This window comes from Mustela nivalis (genome assembly GCF_964662115.1).
Source record: "Mustela nivalis genome assembly, chromosome: 8".
In the NCBI taxonomy this organism is placed as follows: Eukaryota; Metazoa; Chordata; class Mammalia; order Carnivora; family Mustelidae; genus Mustela; species Mustela nivalis.
The window spans coordinates 59,082,394-59,109,603 of NC_139027.1; the positions used below are offsets into that span (position 1 = coordinate 59,082,394).

General features: G+C 34.6%; 1 protein-coding gene and 1 long non-coding RNA gene across 21 annotated transcripts in view; one reads left to right on the plus strand and one right to left on the minus strand.

Annotated features, from left to right (window-relative positions):
- The window catches only part of LOC309872503, an 857,896-nt gene that overhangs the window by 753,837 nt on the left and 76,849 nt on the right, over window positions 1-27,210 (plus strand). The gene's annotated exons all lie outside the window — the stretch shown is intronic.
- EHBP1 (EH domain binding protein 1) overlaps window positions 1-27,210 on the minus strand; it is a 348,209-nt gene that overhangs the window by 221,260 nt on the left and 99,739 nt on the right. For 3 of the 20 annotated variants that reach the window (XM_082746613.1, XM_082746628.1, XM_082746616.1), the window contains exon 6: window positions 6,355-6,414. The exons of the other annotated variants lie outside the window; for them this stretch is intronic. In XM_082746613.1, the coding sequence (XP_082602739.1) occupies window positions 6,355-6,414 (60 nt within the window). The remainder of the gene's footprint in view (window positions 1-6,354; window positions 6,415-27,210) is intronic. 20 annotated transcript variants of the gene reach the window in all.

Consider the following 27,210-nt stretch of genomic DNA (forward strand, 5'->3'; position numbering starts at 1 on the left):
CCCCACTCCCCACAACTTGCACTCACTCACTCTCTTTCTCTCTCTCAAAGTTAAGTGTGTGTGTGTATATATATATATATATATATATATACACACATACACACACACACACACTTCTTAACCTGCAAATCTTCGGAGACAGTCCTCAACTTTTAAATACTATGCAGCTAAAAATAGCCATCCACACACCATGAAAAAAATCTTGCTGATATCAACATTCTTTAAAGGGCCACTATAGGGTTGGTGTTGCAAATAACATTAAAGAGAAAGATGAAAGCTGGGTAATCTACTACCAGAGACATACTATACCATTTTAAAACATGAGGTAAATGAAAGTTTTCAGGGAGAACAGAATACATGAGGACAACCTCGGGTTAAAGCAACATTCCTGTCATCACTACTAAAAGTTCAAGGGACATACAGGTTGTGAAAAGAAGCAAAGCAGAGATGAAAGACCCAATTACAGGATGCAGGTGACTGGCATAAAAACTACTGAATATTAGAATTTTTCTAAGTCACAGGTAGCATCTTATCATCTTTTTGTGATAAACTGTCACTTTTGTATTCTACCACATGAGGATTTTTAATATGGTGGATATAATGCATGAATGTGAATGTGGTGGTTTCTAAAGGAGACATGGTAGCCTATAAGTTATTTAGCGGCATGTGTTGCCAAATCCAAACCTGCCTAAAGGGGAGAGGTAAAATACCACTGTTAGAATAGATACTTATTTTCTTGGAATTCCAGATTATGGTGCCATGGAACAGTTATAACAAACATTTATCTGCTTTTGAACCAAATGGATTAAGTGGGTTTTTTTTTTTTTCTTAAGTTATTTTTCCCCTACAGGTAACTAAATGAATATGAAAAGTAAGGGTAAAGAGATATCCAGGTCCTCATATTGATGCCCCAACTTCATAGCTTCCAGTATAATTAAATACTTAAATAACTATTTTTGTAGTTTTGAGCTTGCTTCGGGGCAAGTTATAGGATCTTCTTTCTTTAGATTAAAAAAGTCATACAGATAATTACCATAGCTTTCTGTGATGTTTTAGGTACAGCCTTGCCTAAGAGCAGGAAGGCTGGCAGGTGATTCCCTAAAGTACTTTTTCAGCTCCAGGGTGATAAAAATATCTTAAACTTTCTGAAGTCAAAACTCATAATTAACCATTAAAAATTTTAAATTGAACAATCATGTATAGTTAAGATATAATTCTCTAAAATACAGTGTAAAAAAGGTACTACAAAGATCAATTAACATTTTCAGGTAAAATCAGCAAATATTATTAAAATGCAAGATTCAACAACTCAAATTACTGCCAATTCAAATAAATATCTGGTTATAGTGAACTTTTTCAGTAAGCAATTATAGATAACACATGATTTGTGTAGTGTATCTACTACACAGCTCTCTGTAAGAATTATATAATATTGCCAATCCTAATCATAAGAAGAGTTCTTTAGCATATTTTAATATGAAAGCTTGAAGACTATTTCTTACAGATGGAAGAAAGGCCATGTGAAAACATATGCTCAGGACCTTTTCCTGTGGTGGAAATGGTTAAACATTTCTTACATCATAGATTTCTAGAATTCTGGCTGCTGCTGCTTATATCAGATAAATAACAACAAAATGACAGTGACAACTTACCACATGTTGAATACTGTTCTGAGCATCTGTGCTAAAGGTACAACACTCCTATGATATAGGTATGATACTACTTTCATTTTACAGATAAACTGAGGTACAGAGAAGTTCACCAACTTTCCCCAAACCTCACAAGCTAGGAATGTCCAAAGCCCGCACTCTTACCTCCTGCAACCATTCTACCAAAATGCCCCTGAAGAGGCAGACAACTGGCTGTACCTGAGAGCTTGCAGATAAAGAGCTGAGATTTTCAATTACTTATTTTTTTTTCTTTCTTTCTTCCTTTTTTTTTTTTTTTTTTTAAATATTTCACTTATTTATTTAACACAGAGAGAGAGCACAAGCAGGGGGAGCGGCAGGCAGGAAGAGAGAGAAAAGCAGGCTCCCCACTGGGCAGAGAGCCTGACATGGGACATGAGCCCAAGATCCTGGGACCATGACCTGAGTCAAAGGCAAATGCTTACCTGAATAAGCCACCCAGGTGTCCCCAGTTATTTATTTTTCTATGAAACAAAAATTACCTTTCAATTCCACTTAAATCTTTTTCCTTATTTACATATATTCCAGAAACCCTGTATAGAAAAATGACATATATTTTCACACTATTTGATATAAGAGCACTTACAAAGCTAGTAAGCATTTTTATCATTCAGTTAGTGACCTATTTCAAGGTAATTATTTACTTGCTCTTCAGTGATATCTTATTAAATAGGTAAGACTGGTGTTATTACCACTGTTTATATAGAAAATTTAGGCCTACAAAATTTAGACTTGCTCTAAGTTTGTCAAGACCTAAGTATAAGAGTTTAAATCCTATAATCAGTTCTACTACTATTTTCATTTGCAGGTTTTGGGGGTGTTTTTTGAAGTAGATGTAAGACAAAACAAATTCATGTCTAGGTATCCTCCATCTGCTATTAAAAAGGCAAAAAGAAAAGCCTGTTAAACAAAAAGGGGTTACGTGACATGATCTTGGTTGGCCTTCCCGTTTTACAGGAGCACACTCTGCTGGCATATTTTTGTTTATTCTTTAACATATTAGCAAAGGTATGTACCCTAAAAGGTAGTATTTTAGAAACTAAAGTCTTAAATAGACTTTCTTGGAGAACATTATCCAGTAAAAGGTTATCTCAGGTTACCTACCAATAAAAATTTAAATTCAATTCCTTTGGCTTTTGTGCAATTATTACCATTCTACAGGAATAACTTCTGTCAATCAAATTGTGCCTTGCGGGGTGGGATGCATCTGGTGTGGCACCCAGTACGCTATTGGTGCTCAAATTATAATACAAGCAACAACAACTAATACCAGGTTACTGCACGCAAAGTGATCTGACACAAAAGCCATGCATAGCTAAGACTCAGAAGAACTATATGCAATATTTGAGCACGTCTTTTAAAAACCAAGAGAAAGCTGTCTATGATGTTTATGTGTTCCTATTTTACTACTCTGAATATGTTCTTGCATAGGACAAAAAAGGAATGATTACTTAGCCTTTCCTAAATGTTTGTCTCTTTTTAAGAAGAGAGTAAGATCCTTTCACAGGGTTCAAAAGTTTCACATGAGCTACAGAAGATAAAACCAGTGCACAAAGTGTGCGTGTGTGTGTGTGTGTGCACACGCGCACGCGCGCGCATGTGCGTGCCTGTATGTGTGTGTGTTTCCGGAGAGGGGAACCAAGGAGTGGGAAGAACTTAGAAGACGAAGGAAAAGAAAGACTTGCCTCTGCCTGTTCTTAGAATTTAGAAAAAAAGTCAGAAGTCATGGAAAAAGGTGCTCAAGAAAGAGAAAAACGTGAACTTCATTAAACCCATAAACAAACCACGCAATCCCTTGGTTTTATTTACAGGGTTTTTGAGAGGATCGAGTAGCATGAAATACATTACAGTGCTTTGTAAAGGGCATACGCTATAGAATTCAAAGTATTAAATTGCACTGGAACTTTGAATAAGCCATGATTCACTTGCAATTAAAAGTTTACATTTAAAAACTCTAATGGGGCGGGGTGGCTCAATCAGTTAAGTGTTTGCCTTAGGATCAGGTCGTGATCCCGGGCTCCTGGGGATTGAGCCCTACATTGAGCTTTTAGCTCACTGGGGTATTTGCTTCTCCCTCTCCCTCTGTACCCTGCTTGTGTTCATGCTCTATCAAATAAATAAAATCTTAAAAAAAATTAAAACTCTAACAATGAAAATTACACTTTATGTGAGGAAAAAAACGACATAGTAAAAATTTCAGTGTAGTTCTTACATACTTAAAAACTATCAATGTATATGGATAAATGAAAAAAGTAAGGTACAAAATACTATTCTGCTCTCACTGTGTATTAAATAGTGGCATGTGTATTTCTGGAGATATACACAGGAAACTAATAATAAGTTCTCTGAGGAAAGAAAGAGGGACAAAGTAGGGAGATAGAATTACTTTTTATTCTTTTATATTAGTTTTTTTTTTAAACCGGCCATTTGTTACTTTTCAAAAAGATAATTTTAAAAACTAGTAATGAAAAAAGTAGAAATTTTTTTTACTTTCCTGTTTTACTATGAAACAGTAAAATTCAATAAATAATGGCAAGAAAAAATCAAGATTATGTGAATTTTCTGAAAAGGTGTTACCTAAGACATCACATTTTTTAAAAATGAAAGAGAAATATAGTATTTATTTATTTTCCTGTTTTCCCAAACCTTACCTTTTCCACTTAGAACTGGGTACAGAGCTTTTCAGTTCATAATAATGGCATGGGTAGTTTCAGTGTAAGAATTTAAATTTCATGTTAATTTGCATGACTCCTACTGCCTTCTCTATTTTTAAAAATAACTTCAAATTTATGACATAAAGTAGATATAGCCTTAAAATTTCTTGAAACAATTCTTGTTTTGCTGTTTTTGAAGTAGTTCAGTTGTCTTATTTTAAAAGGAAGAAAATTCCCTATACATAGAAATGTAGGGAAAGAAAATGTTCTACGGTCATGGCAGTTCAAAAGCAAAACCCCAATACCTAAAATAGGTTTTGAACAGTTCTTTCTTGTTTAAAATGTTAATAATACAATGATAGCCTAAAGATATGAAAACAAACTTCATTTAAAAACAGAAATTATATCAATTCCTTAGAGAACAATGTAACACCATGGAAAATATCTTCCATAAATAATATTTGATAAAGAAAAAGAAAAAAGTTATCAATGAATTATATATTCTATAAAGGGGAAAAAAACCTCAGCTAGTACAGTGACTGAATTAGGAAATGAACATAACCAGGTTTACTTTTGATATCTGATTAGGCAGAATAACATCACAATACTGACTTCATGTACTAAGAAAGATGTCAGATCTTCATAGGTTAGGTTACCTCAAAAGGCAAAGCATTTCACATCCTATTTCTATCAACAGCTTTTACAACAACCAAAAAACAAACAAACAAAAATTCAGTGATAACCTGGTAGTCTTGATCTACCACCTAATATCCTTATTTTGAAGACAAGGATTCTGACTTAACTGCAGAAGTAAAATCGACTTTTTTAGAACAACAGAAATTAAGAAATGTCAGGAAGATTTAGGAAGGGTCATACAGTTTCTTGCATATTTCCAAGCAATGCCCCATGTAAACTGGTTTAAAAGGAATAAAGTCAGTATTAGAATCTTAAGAAGTAAACTGATGTATCCTAGTAAAAGTCCTAAATGTAACCACCAAGTTCCATTTCCTTACTGATTGCCACTCTGAATTGGAATTCTCTCCTAGGAAAAGATGGAGAGTGGAGATAAGTTATATTGAAGAGGTTTGTTAGGTAAAGAGTAGAAAGCAGCAGCTGAGCCAAGAAGGATCAGAAGGTAGAAAAGACAACATTTCAGAATTTAGTATTTCTCTTTTGAAATTACTGTAAGAGTCCCTTAAGAAGAATGCTAAAATCTTAAAGCATAAAATCCATCAAGTAAAATTTACACCATGCCTACTCTTTCCATTTTTGAATATCAAAATCCTTATGCCCAGCTATTTTCAATTAAGGATGGATAGAAAACCTATTCTTTATCATGGGCCATTGACCCACAGGGAAAAAAATAAAACAAAATAAAAGTTACTTAGAGTTAGATATTTTTGAAATGAATTTTACAAATTTTTAAAAGGAAACTATAAAATTTCCCTTATATGAACCCAGGCTTTATTTCAACTTTCCACATCAAAAAAGGGGCAAAGAATAGAATTTAGCAAGGGAAAAAAGTGGGAAGGAATTAAAGAGCAAATGTAGATGGGGCGGATGGGGTTGACAGTGAAGTCAGTTTTAGAGGCAGAGAGACAATGGTGAGCACAATGGTGGAACTGTACCAGTCCCTTGAGGAACTTTATCAAGAAAAGCGGACTGAAAGAATCGGCAGGGAATAACTCTCTGCATTTCTGAAATGTTGGAGCCAGACATGTGAAAATTGAAGATCCAGTAAATGCTGTCTCAAGTTGACAAACCATGAAATAATCATGAAACAGAGTACATGCTTATCATGCAGAACTAGAACCATGGAGGGAACCACCAAAAGTAAATTCCAAAGCAGTTAAGAGAGGCTGCCTCAAGGGAATGGGATGGGGGTCGGAAGTAAGTGACAGGAGAATGTTGATCTTCAGTAAAACTTCATAACTGTTTGATTTGTCACCATGTGCCTGCACTGAAAAAGTAGAAACATAATTTTTAAACTAATAAATTAGAAAGGGCCTGACCTGTGTTAAAAGTTCTTCTTCTTCTTCCTTTTTTTTTTTTCTAATTCCATCAAAAGGTTCCTGTCAAAAACAGATTTTTTTTTTCTGTGTATACATACGTTAGTTACGGATGATTAACAAAGCATTCATTCTTCTATTTGCTTTGGCTGAGAACTGACTTGTGTTGTGTTAGTGTTAAGGAAATATTTCACTTTATATGGAGAAGATATGAAGTGTTGCTTATTTAAATATAACATGGTAAAAGAGAGGGTTTATACATGTTTTAGGCTCACAAACAATAAAAACATTTAAGTAGGTAGGAGTACAAAGTTTATTCAACTTAGAAACTAGGAAAAATGCTACCTATCTTTTCTCTCTTTACCCAAAACTGGTGCTGTGAACTTAACCTATTTTGTATTTTAATTTTAATGAAATGGTAAAAAAGTTAAAGATTTTATATAAAATATGACAGAAGTAATCATGATTATCTTAATTTTTAACTATGCAGAGACCCTTTTGAAAATAATTTTTTAAAAACTATGAAAGGTAGCTTGTAAAGTCAGAGTTCTTCAAGTTTAAGATATCTTAAAATAAGTATCCAAATTTAACCTGACATAGTCACTTAAAGTGTCTTTACTTTTCCAATGTACAATGTTTAAAAAAGTAATATTCACTTAGAAAAAAGTTTTGATACATGAGCACATATGAAAACGTCAGTGAAAAAAATCTTTTAAAATTTTTTATAAAATCACTTTTCTAAATAAAATTAGCCAATAAACAAATACTAGTTACAGTAATATAGTTTCTTGTAACACTTGATCATTTAAAGAGAAGGCAGTCAAAATTAGTAATAAATTTAAACCATACTGTCATAACTTCTGGGTAGTTTTCACCAATTGGGTCCACTCATAATAAGGTGAGGTAAAGAAAAAAAAAGGTGTATAGCAGAAAAATTGCTGTGGATTACTTAGAAACTGCGCACTAAAGAAGAAAGAAGAAAGGATGGATTTGAAGTTAATTCTCAGATCTTCATTTTATTCCTAAATTGTTAGTAACAGCACAATTTATAAAGAACTAACTAGATGAATGGATGGAAATTAGGAGTGAGGGCAAGGATAAGAAATATTAGTGGCACGATTTGGATATTCTAGGATCACTTCATAACACTGCAAAAATTTATAGCAAGCAAGGCCTCATATCCAGGACCTAACTTCACAGACAGTTCCTCTGACGGAAGTACAAATTCCTTTTCCTCTTATATTCCTTCCCTCCTAACACATTTTTAAACAACTAGTGTTTCTTTCAATATGAGCTAAATTAGATGCCCCTTGTATTTTTTATTTTTTTACATTGGAGAATAAAGAAATTTAGTATTTTCTATTTCTCCCTTTTTCTTTGATAGATCATATGTAGCATAGAACCATTATTTATGAAATAAAAATCAATACCAGTTTAGACTTATTCTTTTCAATCTCCTGAAAGGCCATAAGACCTTACTCCCAAATTAAATCGTGCAATCTCAGGTAGCTCCCTTCAATTTAATTTTTTTACCACACACCCCCTCTAGTCATCACTTTCATTTTATTTGATCTTCTTGTTGACAAGTATCCATTCAAATCTACTTCTACACTGAATTCTGAATCTAGTCACCAGAACTGTCCTTGAATCAACAAGACCATTCCAAAAGCCTGAGTGAATGATGAGTTTTGTATAATAATCTGAAGCCCTATAGATTTTCACTAGGTCAAGCTATTGTTGGAGAGAATGCCCAAGCAAGAGGCACCACAGCAGGAATGCAGGTTCCCTCATGGCCCACACCTAGGAAGCAGTTCTGTGTACTTTATAAAGTATCAGCTCTAAAAGTTTTTCTATGAAAGCCTGAAAATTACACAGGTAAAATGTGCATTTTAAAATAGGACACATAAGGGGCGCCTGGGTGGCTCAGTTGGTTAAGCAGCTGCCTTCGGCTCAGGTCATTATCCCAGCGTCCTGGGATCGAGTCCCACATCAGGCTCCTTGCTCGGCAGGGAGCCTGCTTCTCCCTCTGCCTCTGCTTGCCATTCTGTCTGCCTGTGCTCGCTCTCTCTCCCTCTCTCTCTCTCTCTCTGATGAATAAATAAAATCTTAAAAAAAAATAAAAATAAAAATAAAAAAATAAAATAGGACACGTAATAAAGCAAATTATGTATTTAATCTACATTAAATGTAAATAAGGAATAGCAACCTAAAAACTTATACAACAAGCATATGTTCAAAACTAAGAACAATGCTAAACTAAAATCCTTCAATTTATTGAAAGTGGGATTGTGGACAATTTTTCCTTTTTAGTATTTCCAGTATTGTCATTATGTCAGTTGTAACAAAGACAAAAACTATAAAATATCCACTATGCTCTAAATAAAATAAGTCTAAGGAATGGAAAAGTTATGAAGTTTATTTGAATACTATTCCCAGTACATTTGATTCACAGAATCTTTAACAACAGTTAACTTCTTCAGGCATGAGCCTAAAAAAAAAAAAACCTCAGGATGGGAATTTAAATGTCTCACTATCAAGTTTAATGAGAATGAAATCAACTGGAAACCCACTTACCCATTTACTGGATATTTATAAGTGCACAAAATCTTGCTGAGGACTGTCTACAAAACAATATACTCTTCCTACCCTTTGGTAGTTGCCTAAATTAGCAAGGAGAGACAAAACTATCATATAAGTTAAACAATGAGGGAAAATAAAAGAAAATCCACAAGCTTAATATATGAATGTGACAAATTTATTTTTTGAACACTCACTGAGGGTCTACTATTTGTAAAATATTATTCTAAATGCAGAAATCAGTTACGTATACTTAGATCTCTGTCACTCCAAAAAGAAGCAAAAGGATGGGATGTTTTGGGAAATAGGAATATGAACCACGTATCTATTTGAACAGTAAGACACTACTGGCTTACAGGGACAGATGTCATGTTAAGGTACAATTATTCTGTAGCTCGTATAACTGGAAATACATGCCCTATTCTTTAATTTGGCTTAGACAGCAGCATATGTAGCACTTTAATTAACTATAGCAATTGACATACCTTAAAAGCTAAGATCTGAAATAATGTGCTGTAAACAGTACTTGTAAACCAGTATTAATCCAAGTTTAACCTATATATCATAGAGTGTCCAATGTTATATCTAGATTATAATTAGAAAGTTGAGCATAACACAACTGTATTCAGGAATCCTAAAACAAAACTACTTTATAGTAAATTTCTAAGTAGTTAGCAATATGTAGATAACAAGCATTGCTGCTGTGTATTTTTTTTTTTTAATACCAGGACAAAATTTACTCATTAACATTAAAAATAACCCTACTTTAAAGTGATCTCTAATTTAAATATCTAAATTATCATAATTATTATTTTAAAAGTCCGGTCACTATTCTGAGCCAAAAAATATTTCTATACTTCTGTGTTAATACTTTATAAATATAGAACTATGTATATTTTAATCATTCTATAAAGAAAACCTAAAATGTATATATACATTTATATATTTGTATATATTAAAAACATCAATAAAACTCATCTTACGAAGCTTAATTAAAACTAACTATAAATTTTTTACCTAATACACTTGACATAACTTATTTTTAAAAATTTTACACTCAAATATTTTCACATAACTATAAAATTTATATTTTATATTAGCCATCTTTTAAAATGAAATAAAAGCATTTCATAGCTTATATTTTTCAATCAAGCTACTTGCTAAGAATATTAGCATAGCTTACAATTAATTGAGGTTCTAAACTTCACCATGTAGCTAGTATAAACAGAGTATGAAGCAGGTAACTCTGTGCACTGAATTTATATAAGTAACCCACGTGTGGCTGCTGAGTGTTTTGTTTTAATTACCATCAAATAATCGACCTCAATAAAATTTATCTTTACCTAATAAACCTTTAATTACAAATATTTTTCTTTCAATAAATCAAGTTCCATTTTTCTAAAACAGCTGATTTATGTTCTATTTGAAGATATAAAAATAAACAAACATTTAAAACTATGTTATCACATATTTATAAACACTTTATGTTGGTAGGTAGATCCTCAGCAGAGTGGGAGTGAGAAAATAGAAGTGAGTAGTTTACTACTAATTAACAACATGACCTTGGACTAGTAACTAGATCATAATACCTTAGTTTCCTTATCTGAAAATTAGGGAGGAGAACTTTATGATTTCTTAAGTCTCCTTCCAGATCTAAATTTCTATGATTTGATTATTACTATTAAGAAACCCAGATCTGCATTAGGAAATCAGATCCTAAAATTATAGAATAACATAATAGTGTGTTATAACTTAGCAAAAATATTACAAGACCAATTTGAAATATATTAACTATCAGAAAGCAATACTTTCAAGATAAACAAAATGCAGGGCAACAACTGCATATGCCTGTGATGATTTAATGATAAGTATGAACAATGAAGTTTAAAACAGGACATTTCATTTATGGGTACAACTTGCAGAAGTAATTAACTGCAAAGCCAGAAACTATGGACAACAAGAGAATTATACTAAAATATTTTACATCTTACTTTTGAAATGGAGTTCTGTTATAACTCTACATAGCTTACAAATGGAAACTAAAAGTATTTAAAAGAAATGATCACTAAAGGTGCAACACAGGAAAAGTATGTATAGGGACAGAGGATTATTTCTTTTAATAACACATTACCAGCCACATAATACTTATATGAATTAACACTATTTTCTGTAAAACTGGGAAATTTTCTAAAGGTACAATGTTAAACATATCACGGACAAACATCTGACTAATAAATTACAACTTTAAATAAAGGCAAACAATATACTTCCTATTACTAATCTGATACAGGTATTACTGCAATTCAATTTTCTTTCAAAGGTATGTTTTTCCAAAGAACATCCAACCACCCACACATTACTTAAAAGAGAAAACAAAAATTAAAACCTTTGTGCTAGAAATTGTCCCAGGACTATATTTTGACATTTTTAGCAACCTGACAAACCACTCTGTTTGCTTTCTTCCGCCAATACAAAATCAAGCCAAGGAGAAGTTTCTTCATTTATTTCATTCAATGTCACAAGACTACACTAGGTCAGGGTAAAGGTCAACTATCAATAACGCACGCTATTGCTACAGATGAAATATAAATGTTCATCTGGGCCCTGTTTCAAAGACCGGCTACTGAAACCTATTTAATAAGACCCATAAAACTAGGAAAATGTGGGAAGACGAAGAAATATGAATACCTCCTCCACCAAACTTTCCTGACATCTTATAGCAAATTAAAGAAGGTACTGAGAAAACAAACTTTAGGTAGTTGGGAAAAAGGGGGGGGTTCCTACTAGCTTAACAATCTTGTGTTTTTAAAATTTGCAGGAGTGCTACCCCGCAGGCATCTATGACAGCATCACAAGGTTTACGGATTTAGTGTGGGTGGCTGGATAAAATTGGACATTGACCAGTTTTGTGTATGCTAAAAGGCACCCGGCTGGAACACTGTATTCAGCAACTGGGTATGAGACTGCCAGTGCAGTGGGTTGGAAGATGTATGCATTGGCACTCCATGTGGAACCAGTAGGCTTACTTTAAAAGGTTACTGCAGTCTTGACTTTGGCAACTCTCTTCTATGAGTGAATATGAAGAGTTAAGACTGAGATCTAGAGTCACACCTATGAAGATCAAAAGTTGTTCAAGTCTGAAGCACTGCATGTCCCTCAAAACATTAGATCCTCAGAAACAGAAATAATGGAGTAATCCTTTGTAGGGGATTGGGAGAGGTTACATAGTTGAGAAAGTGTCAAATTTTAAAACACTCAGCTAGCGGCGCCTGGGTGGCTCAGCTAGTTAAGTGACTGCCTTCAGCTCAGGTCATGATCCCAGGGTCCTGGGACTGTTCCTGGGATCAGTCCTAGGATCAGTCCTGACATCAGTCCTGAGATGAAGCCCCACATTGGGCTCCTTGCTGCTTCTCCCTCTTCCTCTGCCCCTGCCTGGGCTCACTTTCTTTCTCAAATAAATAAATAAATAAATAAAATTTTAAAAAAACAAACAAACAAAAACAACCACTCTGGTACTTTAACTGTCAACTTTCAGGGGTAGCATTTAAATTAAAACATCAGCAGATGTAATTCTGTAAACAGAGGAAGCAGCTTTGTAATACTTAAATATGAGTATCATCAGGTTAAGACCCCCAAGCTCTTGTCTACTAGATACATCTGCATCTTTCCAATGCACATTCTGAATCCTCCACCTCTAAAAGCTATTTGTGATAAATGACTACTCAGTCTTAAACACCACTTTTATTAATGACAGAAGCCTAAAGACAACTTCTATTCTATCTGCTCTTGACTGAATCTACAAAGGCAGAGTGCCTCACACAAAACTTCTGGTCTTCACAGGTGATCTGGATCTGTTAATGCTTCATGATCACTTAGAGAAGACAGCTGTCAAAGTCAAACTATTTCCACAGAACATACTCTTTTCACAGTAGCCCTGCCCACATTCACCCTCACCACTAAATCAAATATTTTTCCTCATCAGAGTTAAAATATGGCAAGACAGAATTATCCATGCACCAATGAGCAGTGTTTCGCAGACCTGTGCTTCAGTTTTAATACAGGATCACAAAGTGCCTTTAATATTTGCAATCAGGTACTGAAATCACCTGATCTGTTGGGTATAGATTAAATATAGGTTTTTTGTTTGTTTTAAGATTTTATTTATTTATTGGACAGAGAGTGAGAGATCACAAGTAGGCAGAGAGGCAGGCAGAGAGAGAAGGAGAAGCAGGCTCCTTGCTGAGCAGAGAGCCCGATGTGGGGCTCGATCCCAGGACCCTGAGATCATGACCTGAGCCGAAGGCAGAGGCTTTAACCCACTGAGCCACCCAGGCACCCCTTAAATATAGGTTTTTGTTAGAGATCATCCTATTGGCGGATCTTCAGAAACAGGTATAAAGAATCCGAATACAAAGTAAAATTATTTTAGTACTAAAATAGAAAATAATTGTTTTTCTTAATAAAAAGAAAGCCTTTTAAAACTAAATATGACAAAAAAAACTAAATATGACAAAATTTGAAAGGAGAAGGATACAGTTAAACTGGAATCTCAAGTTTCTAGATTCTAGAAAAAGTTCTGCGAAGTGTTCTGATATTTTCAGAAACAAAAATTAGATTTTTTTTTCCAAAGGAAAAGCCCATAATGATTGGTACTCTGCATGATACATTAATAGGCATATGCAAAACCCCTTCTCACTTACACTATTAAAATTTGTTTTTTTTTAAACTGGGAGAACTTGATTTTTTAAGAAAGAAATACACAAATAAATACTAATTATAGATTCCCTGAAGGGCAGAAGTTGGGTACTCTAAATAAGAGGAAATCTATAAATATTTGATATATTATTATAATAGAAAAGTCTATATAAACTCTAAAAAATATACAATTTCATTGGAGTATTTTTAAGCAATGTCAGAATAATATGATACAATCATTCTATAATTATAAAATTTTTTAGCATGTGAAAGAAAATAATTCTAAACTACTTAATTTAACAAGAGGTAGTCTTTAAAAATCCTTTATTGTGACACTAAAACAAAACTGTTGCAAAAAGAAAAGCAGAAAGATTCCCCAAAATCTAAAATATAAGTAGCATTTTGAGGTAAAGAAACCACCCTATACTCACTCCAGCCCCAAAATCACAATCATAGAGTCACTACTTAAATATTAGTCAGTGCTCTGCGAACCATTTTATATTAAAATTGGATAGTTCAAAACATCACACATATAAAAAGTATTGTTTGACACAATGCCATTTTGATGATAAATTGCAATCTATAGCTCAAATAATTCTACCCAGGGATTAACATTTCAGAGGCTGAGCCAGAGATTATGTGTGTGGATCTTGAATTTCATCATCTCCCTTTGGCACAATAGCTTATTCTTCCTTTTTTCATCTATTCTCTCATGAAGGGTCAGGAAAGCTTAGCCTTGCTGTTGCATTCATTTCATCTCTACATTAACCAGATACCTTGCAGTCTTTAGTTCTTATGTGTTATTCCATTACAAATACTATACTGCAGTATAGTATGGCTAATGAGGTTTATACCAAATCAAAGGGTGCCATCAAGTGGTTATAATACTCTAAACAGCATTACACTAAATGACTACTCCAAATAGACTTTCTTCAATATAGACAAATTGTGCCACTCTGCTATGAAAAAATGTGGGTAAGGAAAGAGGAACTATTAATTTTTGTTCTTTATTTTTATCCTTCAGGGATTGCTTCTGAGCATATCATATGTATGAAGTACAACTTCAGAGACACAGTTAGGATTAATATTTATGTCAGCATATTATCAACTGATAATTATAAGGCACAATTCAAGTATGGTAGCACTACCAGGAGCTAAACAAATTTATCAATCAAAATTCATGATTTGATTAATAGCTTATCTCTGAAAATTATCAATAATGGAACACATAATTAAAACACTGTCTTGTTAAATCTGTTTCCTATTACTAATGAAAAATTGCAAGGCTATAAAATAAAGCCAGTATTATTTATCTATTTCATGCAGCCATGCTTAGGGTCTAAAAAGGAATCTGGCAGGTGGTGTGAGAATGTATTTTCAGACATTTAGAACTAACTTTCAACAGTCTATTCAGCAGGTTACAAGGGTCATTTAAGATTTTTGAAAAAAGAAATCTAGAACTGTTCTTAGAAAACACACATAAGGTAACATATAATTCAAATGACCCACTTTGCAGAGGCTAAATTGCTACTGCTTTGAACCATCCTGCACCAGGGAAATCTCACAAACAGGCTTAAAGCATCTTCACAACTATATACTTACTACTGCTGCATGGAAAGCAAATTATCCAAACTCAAAGATTAAACAAGATATAGAAAATTGAATCATAAAAGCTAATTTGATCTTTAGAAGATTTAAGGAGCAATATCAATAAGGATGCAAACTCCAGACAAGACTGAAGATCTGTAATGATGGCAAAAATGTTTCTCATCTCACATACTTTTCTAGAGCCTTGCCACTCCCCAATCAAGTGGTGCAGTCTCATTCCCTGCCCCCAGAATGTGGGTAGCTCTGTGACTGGTTTATTGGTAAGAGTATGAGGAAGTAACACTGTGCACCTAGCAGGGCTAATTAGAAAAGGTGATGCAACTTCCACTTGAAGAGCTGGAACAGTCACCCCTACAGTGCTCAGCTGCCACAAAAGCAGCCCAAATGCCCTAAAAGAAATCCAAACTAACCCACTCCAAGAGGTGAACTATGGAAAGCCTTAAAACTACATGAAGTGAAAAAGCCTCCCTGATCTGTGCTCCAGTCCCCAAACTCCTAAACACTAGTGCATAAGACAGATGCTAAGCTAGAACTGCCCAGCTGAGCCCTTCTCAAATTCCTGAGCCACAGAAACTGAGTAACCTGGACAGAGACTATAATGTGAGCTATTAAACCGAATCATGGGTGCTAGAAAATGATAGTTAAATTTCAAAGGATACTCAGCAAATATTAACTACACTGTTGCATTTCTTGTAACAACACTTATTTGTTACATATGGGAATGCAATAGGTACAATTAATGCCCATGAAGCCACTGAATACATAATGGTAACAATAACCATAAGGGTCAGAAAAATGAGATACTACCTCTAACATTAAAGAAAGGATGATGTGGTTTGGGGGGAAAAAAGCTTATTAATTCTTGTGTTTTACTTTGGGAAAGGAATCAGATGTCTTCTTGGAAAAGACTGAACTGGTATTATAGGACTTTATAGCATAGAGGGAAAGTTTTAAAATATTTAGGGCAACCCACTTGAAAATACTAAAAACCAATGTATAAGAAAAAGTAGATTGTATCAGAAAGATAAAATAACCTTGAACTCCACACTTCAATAAGAAAAAAGGTAAAAAGGGAAGAAAATTTACTTAAAGAAATATGACTTCAAAAAAATTACCGACATATCCAATTGCCTTATGGTTATGTCTCTTTTCCCCCAAAACCTGCCCTCACCAATTCTTCCTCTGTGTTCAGTATATTGCTTAAGAAAAACACAAGCCTTCAAATATTCAAACTAGAAATGTGGGAATCATCCTTGACTGCCTGACCTCTCTCAACCATCAGAACCAGTCACTGAAAATGGATGCCACCGCCTTCTAAATACCTCTTGAATCTCTCACCCCTGCTAATGTCATTATCCTACTTCAAGCCACATCATCTACTACCTGGATAACTGATTTCATTGAATACCTGATCTTCAACTTTTTAGTTTTACACATCTTGATTCGTTCTCTATAGCAATATTTTTTCAAACTAGACTATGACCCATTAGTGAATCATGAAATCAATTTAATGAGTTGTAAATTCAACTTAGTGGCTTGCAACCAGCATTTTAAAACAGGAGGATGGAACAAGAAATAACTATTGCACATGCCACAATACAAGGAAGAGTAAGATGTATTTCATGAATCTTTTATTTTAGTTATATGTAGGTGCCTATATGTGCATAATACGTGTATTACATATACGTGGATCATAATATAAAATGTATTTCTTACTGACCAGCACAATGAGAGTCGGAAACACAGAAACTGATTTTTTCCTTTTTTAAGATTTATTTATTTGACAGCGGGGGTGAGGGAGGGCAAGGAGAAAGACAGAGTCTAAGCAGACTCTGCACCGAGTGCAGAGCCTGACACAGGCCTCGCTGTCATGACCCTGAGATCAAACTAAAACCCAAGCTAAAACTAAGAATTGGTGTTTGTGCCACCCAGAAGACCTTCTTCTTTTTTTTTTTTTAATTCACTGTTTAAGGAATTTTTATAAAAGCAAGAATTTTGTAACCCAAATTACATTTCTTTGCTCAGTTATCAATTCTGTTCTGTAAAACAGAAGTGATATTCTGAGCTATTCCACAGTAAAGAAATACAAAATTAAAGAAAAACTTGAAATTTTTGTACTTTGCTGAAAATTCTTTTTCCTAGGGTCTATAAAACGTTAATTTGTTTTTTTATTTATATATGTGTACTTATATATAAATATATAATAATATATAAATAAATATATTCATATATACTTATTTTTATATATATTTTACTCCACACTGGGTATGGAGCCCAACAAAGGGCTTGAACTCACAACGCTGAAATCAAGACCTTAGCTGAAATCAACAGCTGGACACCTAACTGACTGAGCCATCCAGGTGCCCCTGTCTTTTACTGTTTTTTTGTTATGTTGTTGAGAAACTGATCTTTCAAAATACAAGTCTGATCATTTTACGTCTTTGCTTAAAACTTTTCCATGGCTCTTGATAGCTTATTAGATTCATGAATCACAATCAAGCAGGATCTAGACAAATCTGTATGTTTTACTACACACATGGATGATTCTGATGGCAGCCAGGTTCAGGAACCACAGATTGATGTATTGTATTATATTATATTATATTATATTATATTATATAGTTCAAGTATTTTCATATAGCATACAAGGCCAGGCACTCTGTCCCTTGCTCATCTCACTAGTTTCAACGCCTTCAACCCCTTCAACCCAGGTTCTCCCCACCTGGCAAATGAAGCTATAGCAATTTTATCACTGTGCCTTTAGCAAGGCTGTTCTTCTGTCCTTACCTCAGGTCCCACCCTTCTCACACAACTCTATCTGGCAGGTAAACTTTTTTTTTTTTTTTAAGATTTTTTATTTATTTATTTGACAGAGAGAGAAATCACAAGTAGGGAGAGAGGCAGGCAGAGAGAGAGAAGGAAGCAGGCTCCCCGCCAAGCAGAGAGTCCAATGTGGGGCTCATTCCTAGGACCCCAGAATCACGACCTGAGCCGAGGGCAGAGGCTTAAGCCACTGAGCCACCCAGGTGCCCCTGGCAGGTAAACTTTTTAAAGTCCTTCAAGTCATAGCTCATATCAACTCCTCTTTAAAGGCTTCCCATATTTCTGATATATGCAACAGCTCCTTGACACCCTAAATTGACCTTCCACAAGCTTCTTTTCTAGCACTATCACTGTAGTCTCATTATTTGGTCACAGATCTGCCTCTTTGACCAGACCGAGAACAAATTGAGGATGAAAACTTTGTTTTATTTATATCTTTGAAGTCTAGGAAGTAAATGCATACACAATTTTGCAGCACTCAGTATAATGAAGTCTAAAAAATAGTCATTCTGTGACCCAATTAAATAGAACAATAATGGTCTCTTTTACAGAGGTTAACCTTACTCTTCTTTATTTTTTCTTTAAGGAGATATAATTGACATATAACATAGTATTAGTTGCAGGTGTACAACCTGATGATTTGATATATGTATGTAATACAAAATGACTATTTTAAGTTTAAATAAGTTTAGTTAATAGTCATCACCATACATAGTTACGATTGTTTTCTTCTGATTACAACTTTTAAGATCTACTCTGTTAGCAAATTTCTTTTTTTTTTTTTTAAGATTTTATTTATTTATTTCAAAGAGAGAGCACAAGTAGGTAGAGCAGTAGACAGTGGGACAGGGAGAAACAGGCTCCCTGCTGAAACTCCCTACCTGCTGAGAGTCCAACCTGGGTCTCGATCCCATGGGATCATGAGATGAGCCAAAGGCAGCCGCTTTACCAACTGAATCACCCAGGTGCCCCTCTTAGCAATTTCAAAAATGTAATACAGGGTTATTAACTATAGTCATCACACACCATGTATGGTTGGGGGGGGGAGCCAGTAGAAAAGCAATTTCAGAAAATCTAGACTAAAAGATGTAGGAAGGCATATATTAATGGTTGCTATGGCTAAAGACTTTAATATGTATAAATATAATGTAAATAAATCCTATGATTCCTGGTGACCCAATCCAGTTCATGTCATTTGACAACTTTTCTAACTCTTCCTTCAGTTTAATGAGTAAGGAGAAATTCTTCAAATTTATTTTACTCAGATTGATTTATTTCCAGACTGACTCTATTTTCAAAAGAATGCAATGATTCAAGTACATAAAGTCAAAGCTATTAATTACAGACAAAAAGAGGAAATAAAAGGGAAAGCAAAAACAAAGTGCTCTGAAAAAATTCTGGCTAAAGAGAGTTGCAATAGAGTATTCTCTTTTTCCCTTTCCTACCTCACATCCTTCTCTCCCTCCAAAGAACATCTCTGTGTTTCCTTTGTTATATATAGTTACATATACAATTAACATAGAGAGAGAAAGAATTGTTATATGGAGGGGGGAGAATTTTCCTATTAAGCCATTCAACAAACAAATTTAATATATTCAATATATGCTTTTCCTTTCAGGATATTCTCAAATGTTCCTTGGTCTAGTTTATTCTAATGATTTGGTTGAAGTAATTAACAAATGCCACAAGATAATTCAGACTGCCAGAATCTTAAAGGTAAATAACTGCAGGAAAAATTTATTCAGGGAAATAATGAGAAATTAATCTTCCCACTGCTATGGCTATAGCTATAAATAGTCTGAGGATACACTGTATATAGCTAGCTCTTTTATTTAAAGTACAAAGGAAGAGACTTGGAGAGATAATAAAATACAGATGTCCTTATTATTGTTGTCTATGGTCCTGATGACCTCAATAACATGGTAATGTACATAAGTTCCCTAAGTTTAGGGAGGCAAGGAATTTCTACCCTTGATTCTGCTACTATTACACAACTTGAGAAATATCTTCTCTTTACCTGTTTCCTAGTAACTAAAGTATCAGCTATTGGTCAACCAAATTTCAAAAGCAACACAGGAAGGGCAGTTACAAAGTATCTGTATTTGTTCAGAGTTTCACCAAAATAATTTTTATTTAGAAACAAATCTGTCCACACACACACACACACACACACACACACACACACACCCCAAATCTGTCTTAAGGCAAAGAATATTCTTTAAGCACTGAATTATTTTAAGCTCAAGTACCATATTTATCAGAACGCTGTTTTATCATGTCATTGAGCTTAAGATTGCTATTGCAAGGGATCCCTGGGTAGCTCAGTTGGTTAATTGTCTGCCTTTGGCTCAGGTCATGATCCCAGGAAGCTGGGATGAAGCCCTGCATCAGGCTCCCTGCTTAATGGGGAGCCCGCTTCTCCTTCTCTGTTTGATGCTCCCCCTGCTTGTGCTTTCTCACTCTCTCTTCATCAAATAAATAAATAAATCTTTTTTTTTAACAGAAATAAGAATTATTATTTCTTGTAATAAAAGATTATTATAAGATGCTATACTTCATCAGTGTCTAGTAGTCACAATGCTGATGAAAATAAACTATTATACCTAATTTATGTTAGAGCACAGAGACATACTAGGCAAAAATGCCTCATTGGTTTAATGATATAGAAAAATTAAGGAGTATGTCATAAAAAAGAATCAAAAAATAAAATTTTAAAGAGAAGTTTTATATTAAAATAGAAAAAAATGGTAGGATAATACTGGAGAGCTTAAAGGTATTAAAGTACCAAGACAGTTTTGTATTCTCAAGCTCAGGTGGATCTGAAGTGAACATGTAAATTTTGCTTTTCTAATCAGTTACACACCTCTTATAATGTCAACAATTCCATTTGCTTTTCTATCAGTACAGATGTAACTATATCTAATTACACATGGCAAAGTTCCAGTTCTATACAAAGAAATAAACTTAAATTTTCTTAAAGTAATCTCTACACTCAATGTGGGGCTCAAAACCACAACTTCAAGATCAAGAGTCCCATGCTCTACCAAACTAAGTCAGCCAGGCACCCCAATTTACTTAAATATTAAAGAGTTTTTGTTTGTTTTTATAATTCACTTCAGGTTGTCTTTGAGCAAAGAATTATGAAGGAAGTCTCCAACATGGTCTTTCAAGGTGGTTAGTGTGGCTGAAAACTAGAATGCCAAAAACTCTTCCATTTTAAGACTAAGGAAGTTTTATTTACATATTTCTGAGAGAATATGAAGAGAGGCAGTGAAAGAGGTAAATTGAAAAAAATCTTAAATATTTTTCTATTAAAAGTCTAGAGTGTCTATCATTAGTACCCTACTGTAAAGCAATTACCAAGTTTCCTCTAATGCTTGTCGTCAGGGGGAAAAAGGCCTCACGCAGATTCATAACATCATCTATGTACTAGTGTTCTCTAACTGATAAATTTCTACAAATAAACATGTAAAAAATTGCTCAAATACACTGTTGGTTTCAAATATCTCTAAGGTAGTAGCAGAGGTCTGTTTTAATAGCTGTCTTGTTTATCAGCTTTTCTTTCCAGCTGGCAAAAAACAGAACTGAAAGTAACTGTCGCTGTCTTTCTCATTCATCTACAGAGAAGAGATCTGAAGGATGAAGCAGGAAGAAGAAACCATTACAGCTCTAGCGATTTAGAGGAAAAACTACAGTTTACTACTATGACTTAGTAGTAACTACACAAATTATATGCCATCAAATTTGTTCAGCATAAAGTTAAAGTTTAGACTATTTTTTATTTTATTTATTTTTTTAAAGATTTTATTTATTTATTTGACAGAGAGAGATCACAAGTAGGCAGAGAGACAGGCAGAGAGAGAGAGAGGAGGAGGAAGCAGGCTCCCTGCTGAGCAGAGAGCCCGATGCGGGACTCGATCCCAGGACCCTGAGATCATGACCTGAGCCGAAGGCAGCGGCTTAACCCACTGAGCCACCCAGGCGCCCTAGACTATTTTTTAGCTAATAGAAACGAAAATACACAAGGCGCTGGTATCTTCCTTAACTCCCAGAACTCTCCTTTCAGTCATGTTATGATCCTCTCCAAGGACATACAGTTGTTGGGAAAAACAGTAATTATCAACTAAGATGTTTTCTGTTCTATTATCAACTTTAAGTAGAAATGCCTAGTACGATGCAAATATGCTACTGCTCTACTTCCTTTAGTTTTTAAGCTCATCTGATTAAATGTATATATATACATTAACTTAAACTTCTAACAAATTTAAACTTTTAAGTATGAATCAAAATTGTTACTTGGGTATATGTTAGTGCTTTCAATTTGCTGTTTGCAAAAAGCATAAAAGATTAAAGAAAGTAAGAGAAAAGGGGGACTACTTCCTGAAGTTAACAAAGTAACAAAATGGATTATCCACATGAAAAGTGGTTTTCTGGGGCACCTGGGTGGTTCAGTTGGTTAAAGCCTCTGCCGTAGGCTCTCAGGTCATGATGCCAAGGTCCTGGGATAGAGCCCCACATGGGGCTCTCTCTGTTCAGCAGGGAGTCTGCTTCCCTTCCTCTTTATCTGCCTGCCTCTCTGCCTACTTGTGATCTTTCTCTGTCAAATAAATAAATAAAATAAAATAAAATAAAATAAAATAAATGGTTTTCCTGCTTGTATTTCAGTAACCTATTTTTTTCAAAAATTGTAAAAAAAAAAAAAATACCCAGTGTTCCTTAAAATGTTTTGGGTAAAGATTTTATTGAATATCTGATTTTAAAAGAAAGACGAACCTTAATCTACAAACTTTTCTTCTTCATCTACAAACTTCATCTACAAACTTTTATCTACTAAAGATATAAAAGATATTAAAAAGATCTCAATCCTCTGAAGTCCATCCATGCAAGAACCTCTAAGGATCCCAAAATCTAAGGTTAAGAGCCCTTGCTTGCTTGTGATAGCAAGCTAGCTATGGTACCTGTTAATGCTGCAGGCTACTGCCTGCCTAATGAGGGAAGGATGATTTCATTGATCCAAATTGGCTGAATAAATGACTTCATACATCAAAACATATCCTTTCTGAAGCACTGGGCTTATAAACGGTCTTTGGTCAAGCACATTCAATTCCAAATCTGGTATTTGAGTGTTTCCATGACCTGATCCTTTGTTAACCTAATCACTTAACTAATTTATTTATTAGTAACTTCCATATTCCCTCAAGTTCCCTTCCAAGTTTATCATTTTCCTCTCCTTTGAAGTCTCTCTGTCACTTACTATTAGCATGTATTAAAACCTTACTGTTTTTTCAAACAGTGTGCTACATGCTTTTTATGCTTTTAATATCTCTAGTCCAAGCTATCATTTTCTAAAATATCTGTCTTACAGACAAGATAACAGGTTCTCAAAGGATAAATATATATAAAGGCCAAATTTACAGCAAGCAAGTACCCAAAGCCTTCATTTTCCCACTATGCAATGCTTCTCCACTTTTCCTTTCAATTTACCCTTAAGAGTAAAGAAGTAAGATGCATATCCCTGAGGACCTGGGACCAGGGATTCCAGGACTAGAAGCAGCTCAATCAAAACATGACATTTCTTTGAACTCTAGTCCATTTTTAAAACTCATATGACTTCTGCCTTTTTATGAAATGATTCTTTGGAGATTTAATTATAAAAATATCTTAAAGTACATATTAGAGAAGAAAATTTGTAATACAGAAAGACAGAAACTGCTATTACCTCTAAGGATAAACACAACCACATTTGACAAGCAGCTCTTAAAACGTTCTTGATAATTTCAGTCCATATTAATTCATCTACCTCTAACTTCTGTTGTGCTTTTCAGCCAACATTACACATTTAGCACAGTACATTTCAGTTATTCTTGTTTTGCATGTTTATCTCTCAAGCCAGATTTTAGTATCTGAGTAGAGATGTTCCTATGTATCCCCTATAGTAAGTAATTAGTCAGCCAGGCTCTATACCCTGTGTCTAGGACAATAAATGTTTGATGAGTATATGAATAGTGAACAGATGCAGGGTATGCATGGGGCTTCAGAGTCTAAACACTTTGAAACCAAGCTAAGTTGTTTTCTGTGTGTTCTCCATCTAGTCACTTAACCTCATGGACTCAAAGAAGTTATAATAATGTCCACTTTAGGGAGATTTCTCAAGGATTAAAAGAAGTATTTATTTGAAAATAGTTTGAGGGTTTTATTTATTAGAGAGAGAGAGCATGCAAGCATGTGGAGGGGCAGAAGGAGAGGGAGAAGCAGACTCCCCACTTAGCAGAGAGCCCCATGCAACACAACAGGGTGGGGGGACCTCTATCCCAGGACCCAGGGATCATGACCTAAGCCTAAGGTAGACACTTAATCAACTGAGCGATCCCGGTATCCCAGAAAACAGTCTGTATTCTTTAATAAAACTTAATATTATTAATGAAGTTATTAACTGATCAGCTCAAACAGTTTTATTTAAAAGGCAGGTGAAGGAAGATCTTTTTTTTTTTTTCTTTTTTAGAGATTTTCTTTATTTATTTGAGAGAGTGTGTGTGTGCACTTGCATGAGCAGGGCAGGGGCAGAGGGAGAGGGAGAAGCGGACTCCCCTCTGAGTAGGGAGCCCCACTCTGAGCATGTCCATCCCAGGACCCTGGGATCATGACTTGATCTGAAAGCAGACACTAAACTGACTGAGCCACTCAGGCACCCCTCAAGTGAAGCAAGATCCTAAATATACCACATTTACATGACTAAGTAATTTCAGAAAGAGAAGGAAACTGTAATAAACTCCAGTGAGGTACCATCTTTTTGGCTGATGTAAGTATGAAGGCATAAAATTATTTTCATAATGAAATACATTTCACAGTGTATAAGGTACTGTTTTATACACTCACCCACTCCCATTTTCCAAATCCTTAATTTGGAAAAAAAAAATAACAATAATTGGGTGACCCCAATACACTCAAAGCCATCTCCCTTTTGCATTAGAATTTCAATTCAGTGGGTCCAAGCTGGGGCCCAGATACCTGCATTGTTTAAAAAAAAAATGACATGAATTACTTTAAAGCAGTGAATCCTAATTTAAAACCAACAACATCAACACTTCTTTCCTTTACCACCATTAACCCACCAGTTGAACCATGTAAATCTGTAGTTTCACGGCAACTATACAGTCAATTCTTTAACTCCTTCAATATTATAAAACTCAACTAAATGGTTACAAATTACTACAACCCTAGAAAAAGCAACCAATATTTTTTAAAGTAAACTCTACGCCTAATGCGGGGCTCACTACCCCAAGATCAAGACTCTCATGCTGCTCTGACTGAGCTAGCCAGAAGCTCCTAAACAATATTTTAAAAAATTAAATATTCTAGAAAGTAATCTACTGAACTATATGCTGTTTCACAGAGGAGCCACAATATCTCTTGCCTCTGCTCAAGCTAATCCAACCACCTGAAGCATTCTCTAAATTCCCTGCAGCTATCAGAAGTACTTAATCTTTTATCTGAAATCTCTTATATTGATTTTAGGCAATACAGTGCCTGTGCCTGTATTCCAGTGCCTAAATTACAGCAACACTCCCAAGGAGGTCTGAGACAGCACTCATAGGAAAACATATATATTTCTGCAGCAAAATGACTAACCAATCACAGTAAATGGAATAAATATTACAAACAGCTTCACTTCAGGTCAGGACAAGTTTCGTCACCAAATGACTTTGAACCAAATTTTTTAAAAAATACACATTTTTTAATGTCTTTAGATAGTAGAGATTCTGAATTTTGAGGTTACAGATGAAGAATTGGAAAACCTTTATCTTTTAGGTTTCAACTTACAAATCACTTTCATTAGAAGGCTTCCCCTCACCCACCAAGACTGGGGTTGGATATGCTCTCCATGTGCACGTGCAATGCCCTATACATAGTCCTATCTTAGTCATTGCCTGATCATCTGTGTCTAGACTGTAGGATACCTAGAGTCAGGGTCTGCATCTTTTTCACTATTACACTCTAAAAAACTATCAAATATCTGCCACACAGTACCCATTTAATCAAGATGGTAAATGAATAAGTAACTGTAAGTATTAAGACTTCAATAAAATTTTATTTTACTGCTCTATTTGCTTGATTTGTAAAGTATGATTAACATCAGTAAGATGAAGCTTCACATAATAAATAAATATCAGGGGTGCCTGGGTGGCTCAGTGGGTTAAAGCTTCTGCCTTTGGCTCAGGTCATGATCCCAGGGTCCTGGGATTGAGCCCAGAATCAGGCTCTCTGCTCAGCAGGGAGTCTGCTTCCCTTCCTCTTTCTCTGCCTGCCTCTCTGTCTACTTGGGATCTCTGTCAAATAAATAAATAAATAAATAAATCGGCAAAAAATAGATATAAATATATAAATATCAGAAAATCAACCAAAAAGACTATTCAATAGCAACAAAAAGAAAGTAAAGGCATCCAAATTGGCAAAAAAGTCATCAAACTATCACTCTTCGCAGATGATATGAATACTATATGTGGAAAACCCAAAAGACTCCACTCCAAAACTGCTAGAACTTGTACAGGAATTCAGTAAAGTGTCAGGATATAAAGTCAATGCACAGAAATCAGCTGCATTTCTCTACACCAACAAGACAGAAGAAAGAGAAATTAAGGAGTCAATCCCATTTACAATTGCACCCAAGGCTAAGAATCTACACTCAGAAAATTATAAAATGCTCATGAATGAAATTGAGGAAGACACAAAGAAATGGAAAAATGTTCCATGCTCCTGGACTGGAAGAACAAATATTGTGAAAATGTCTATGCTACCTAAAGCAGTCTACATATTTAATGCAATTCCTATCAAAAAAGCATCCATTTTTTTTTCAAAGAAATGGAACAAATAACACTAAAATTCATATGGAACCAGAAAAGACCTCGAAAAGCCAAAGGTATATTGAAAAAGAAAGCCAAAGCTGGTGGAATCACAATTCCGGATTTCAAGCTCTATTACAAAGCTGTCATCATCAAGACAGCATGGTACTGGCACAAAAACAGACACATAGATCAATGGAACAAAATAGAGAGCCCAGAAATAGACCCTCAACTCTATGGTCAACTAATCTTCGACAAAGCAGGAAGGAATGCCAATGGAAAAGAGACAGCCTCTTCAATAAATGGTGTTGGGAAA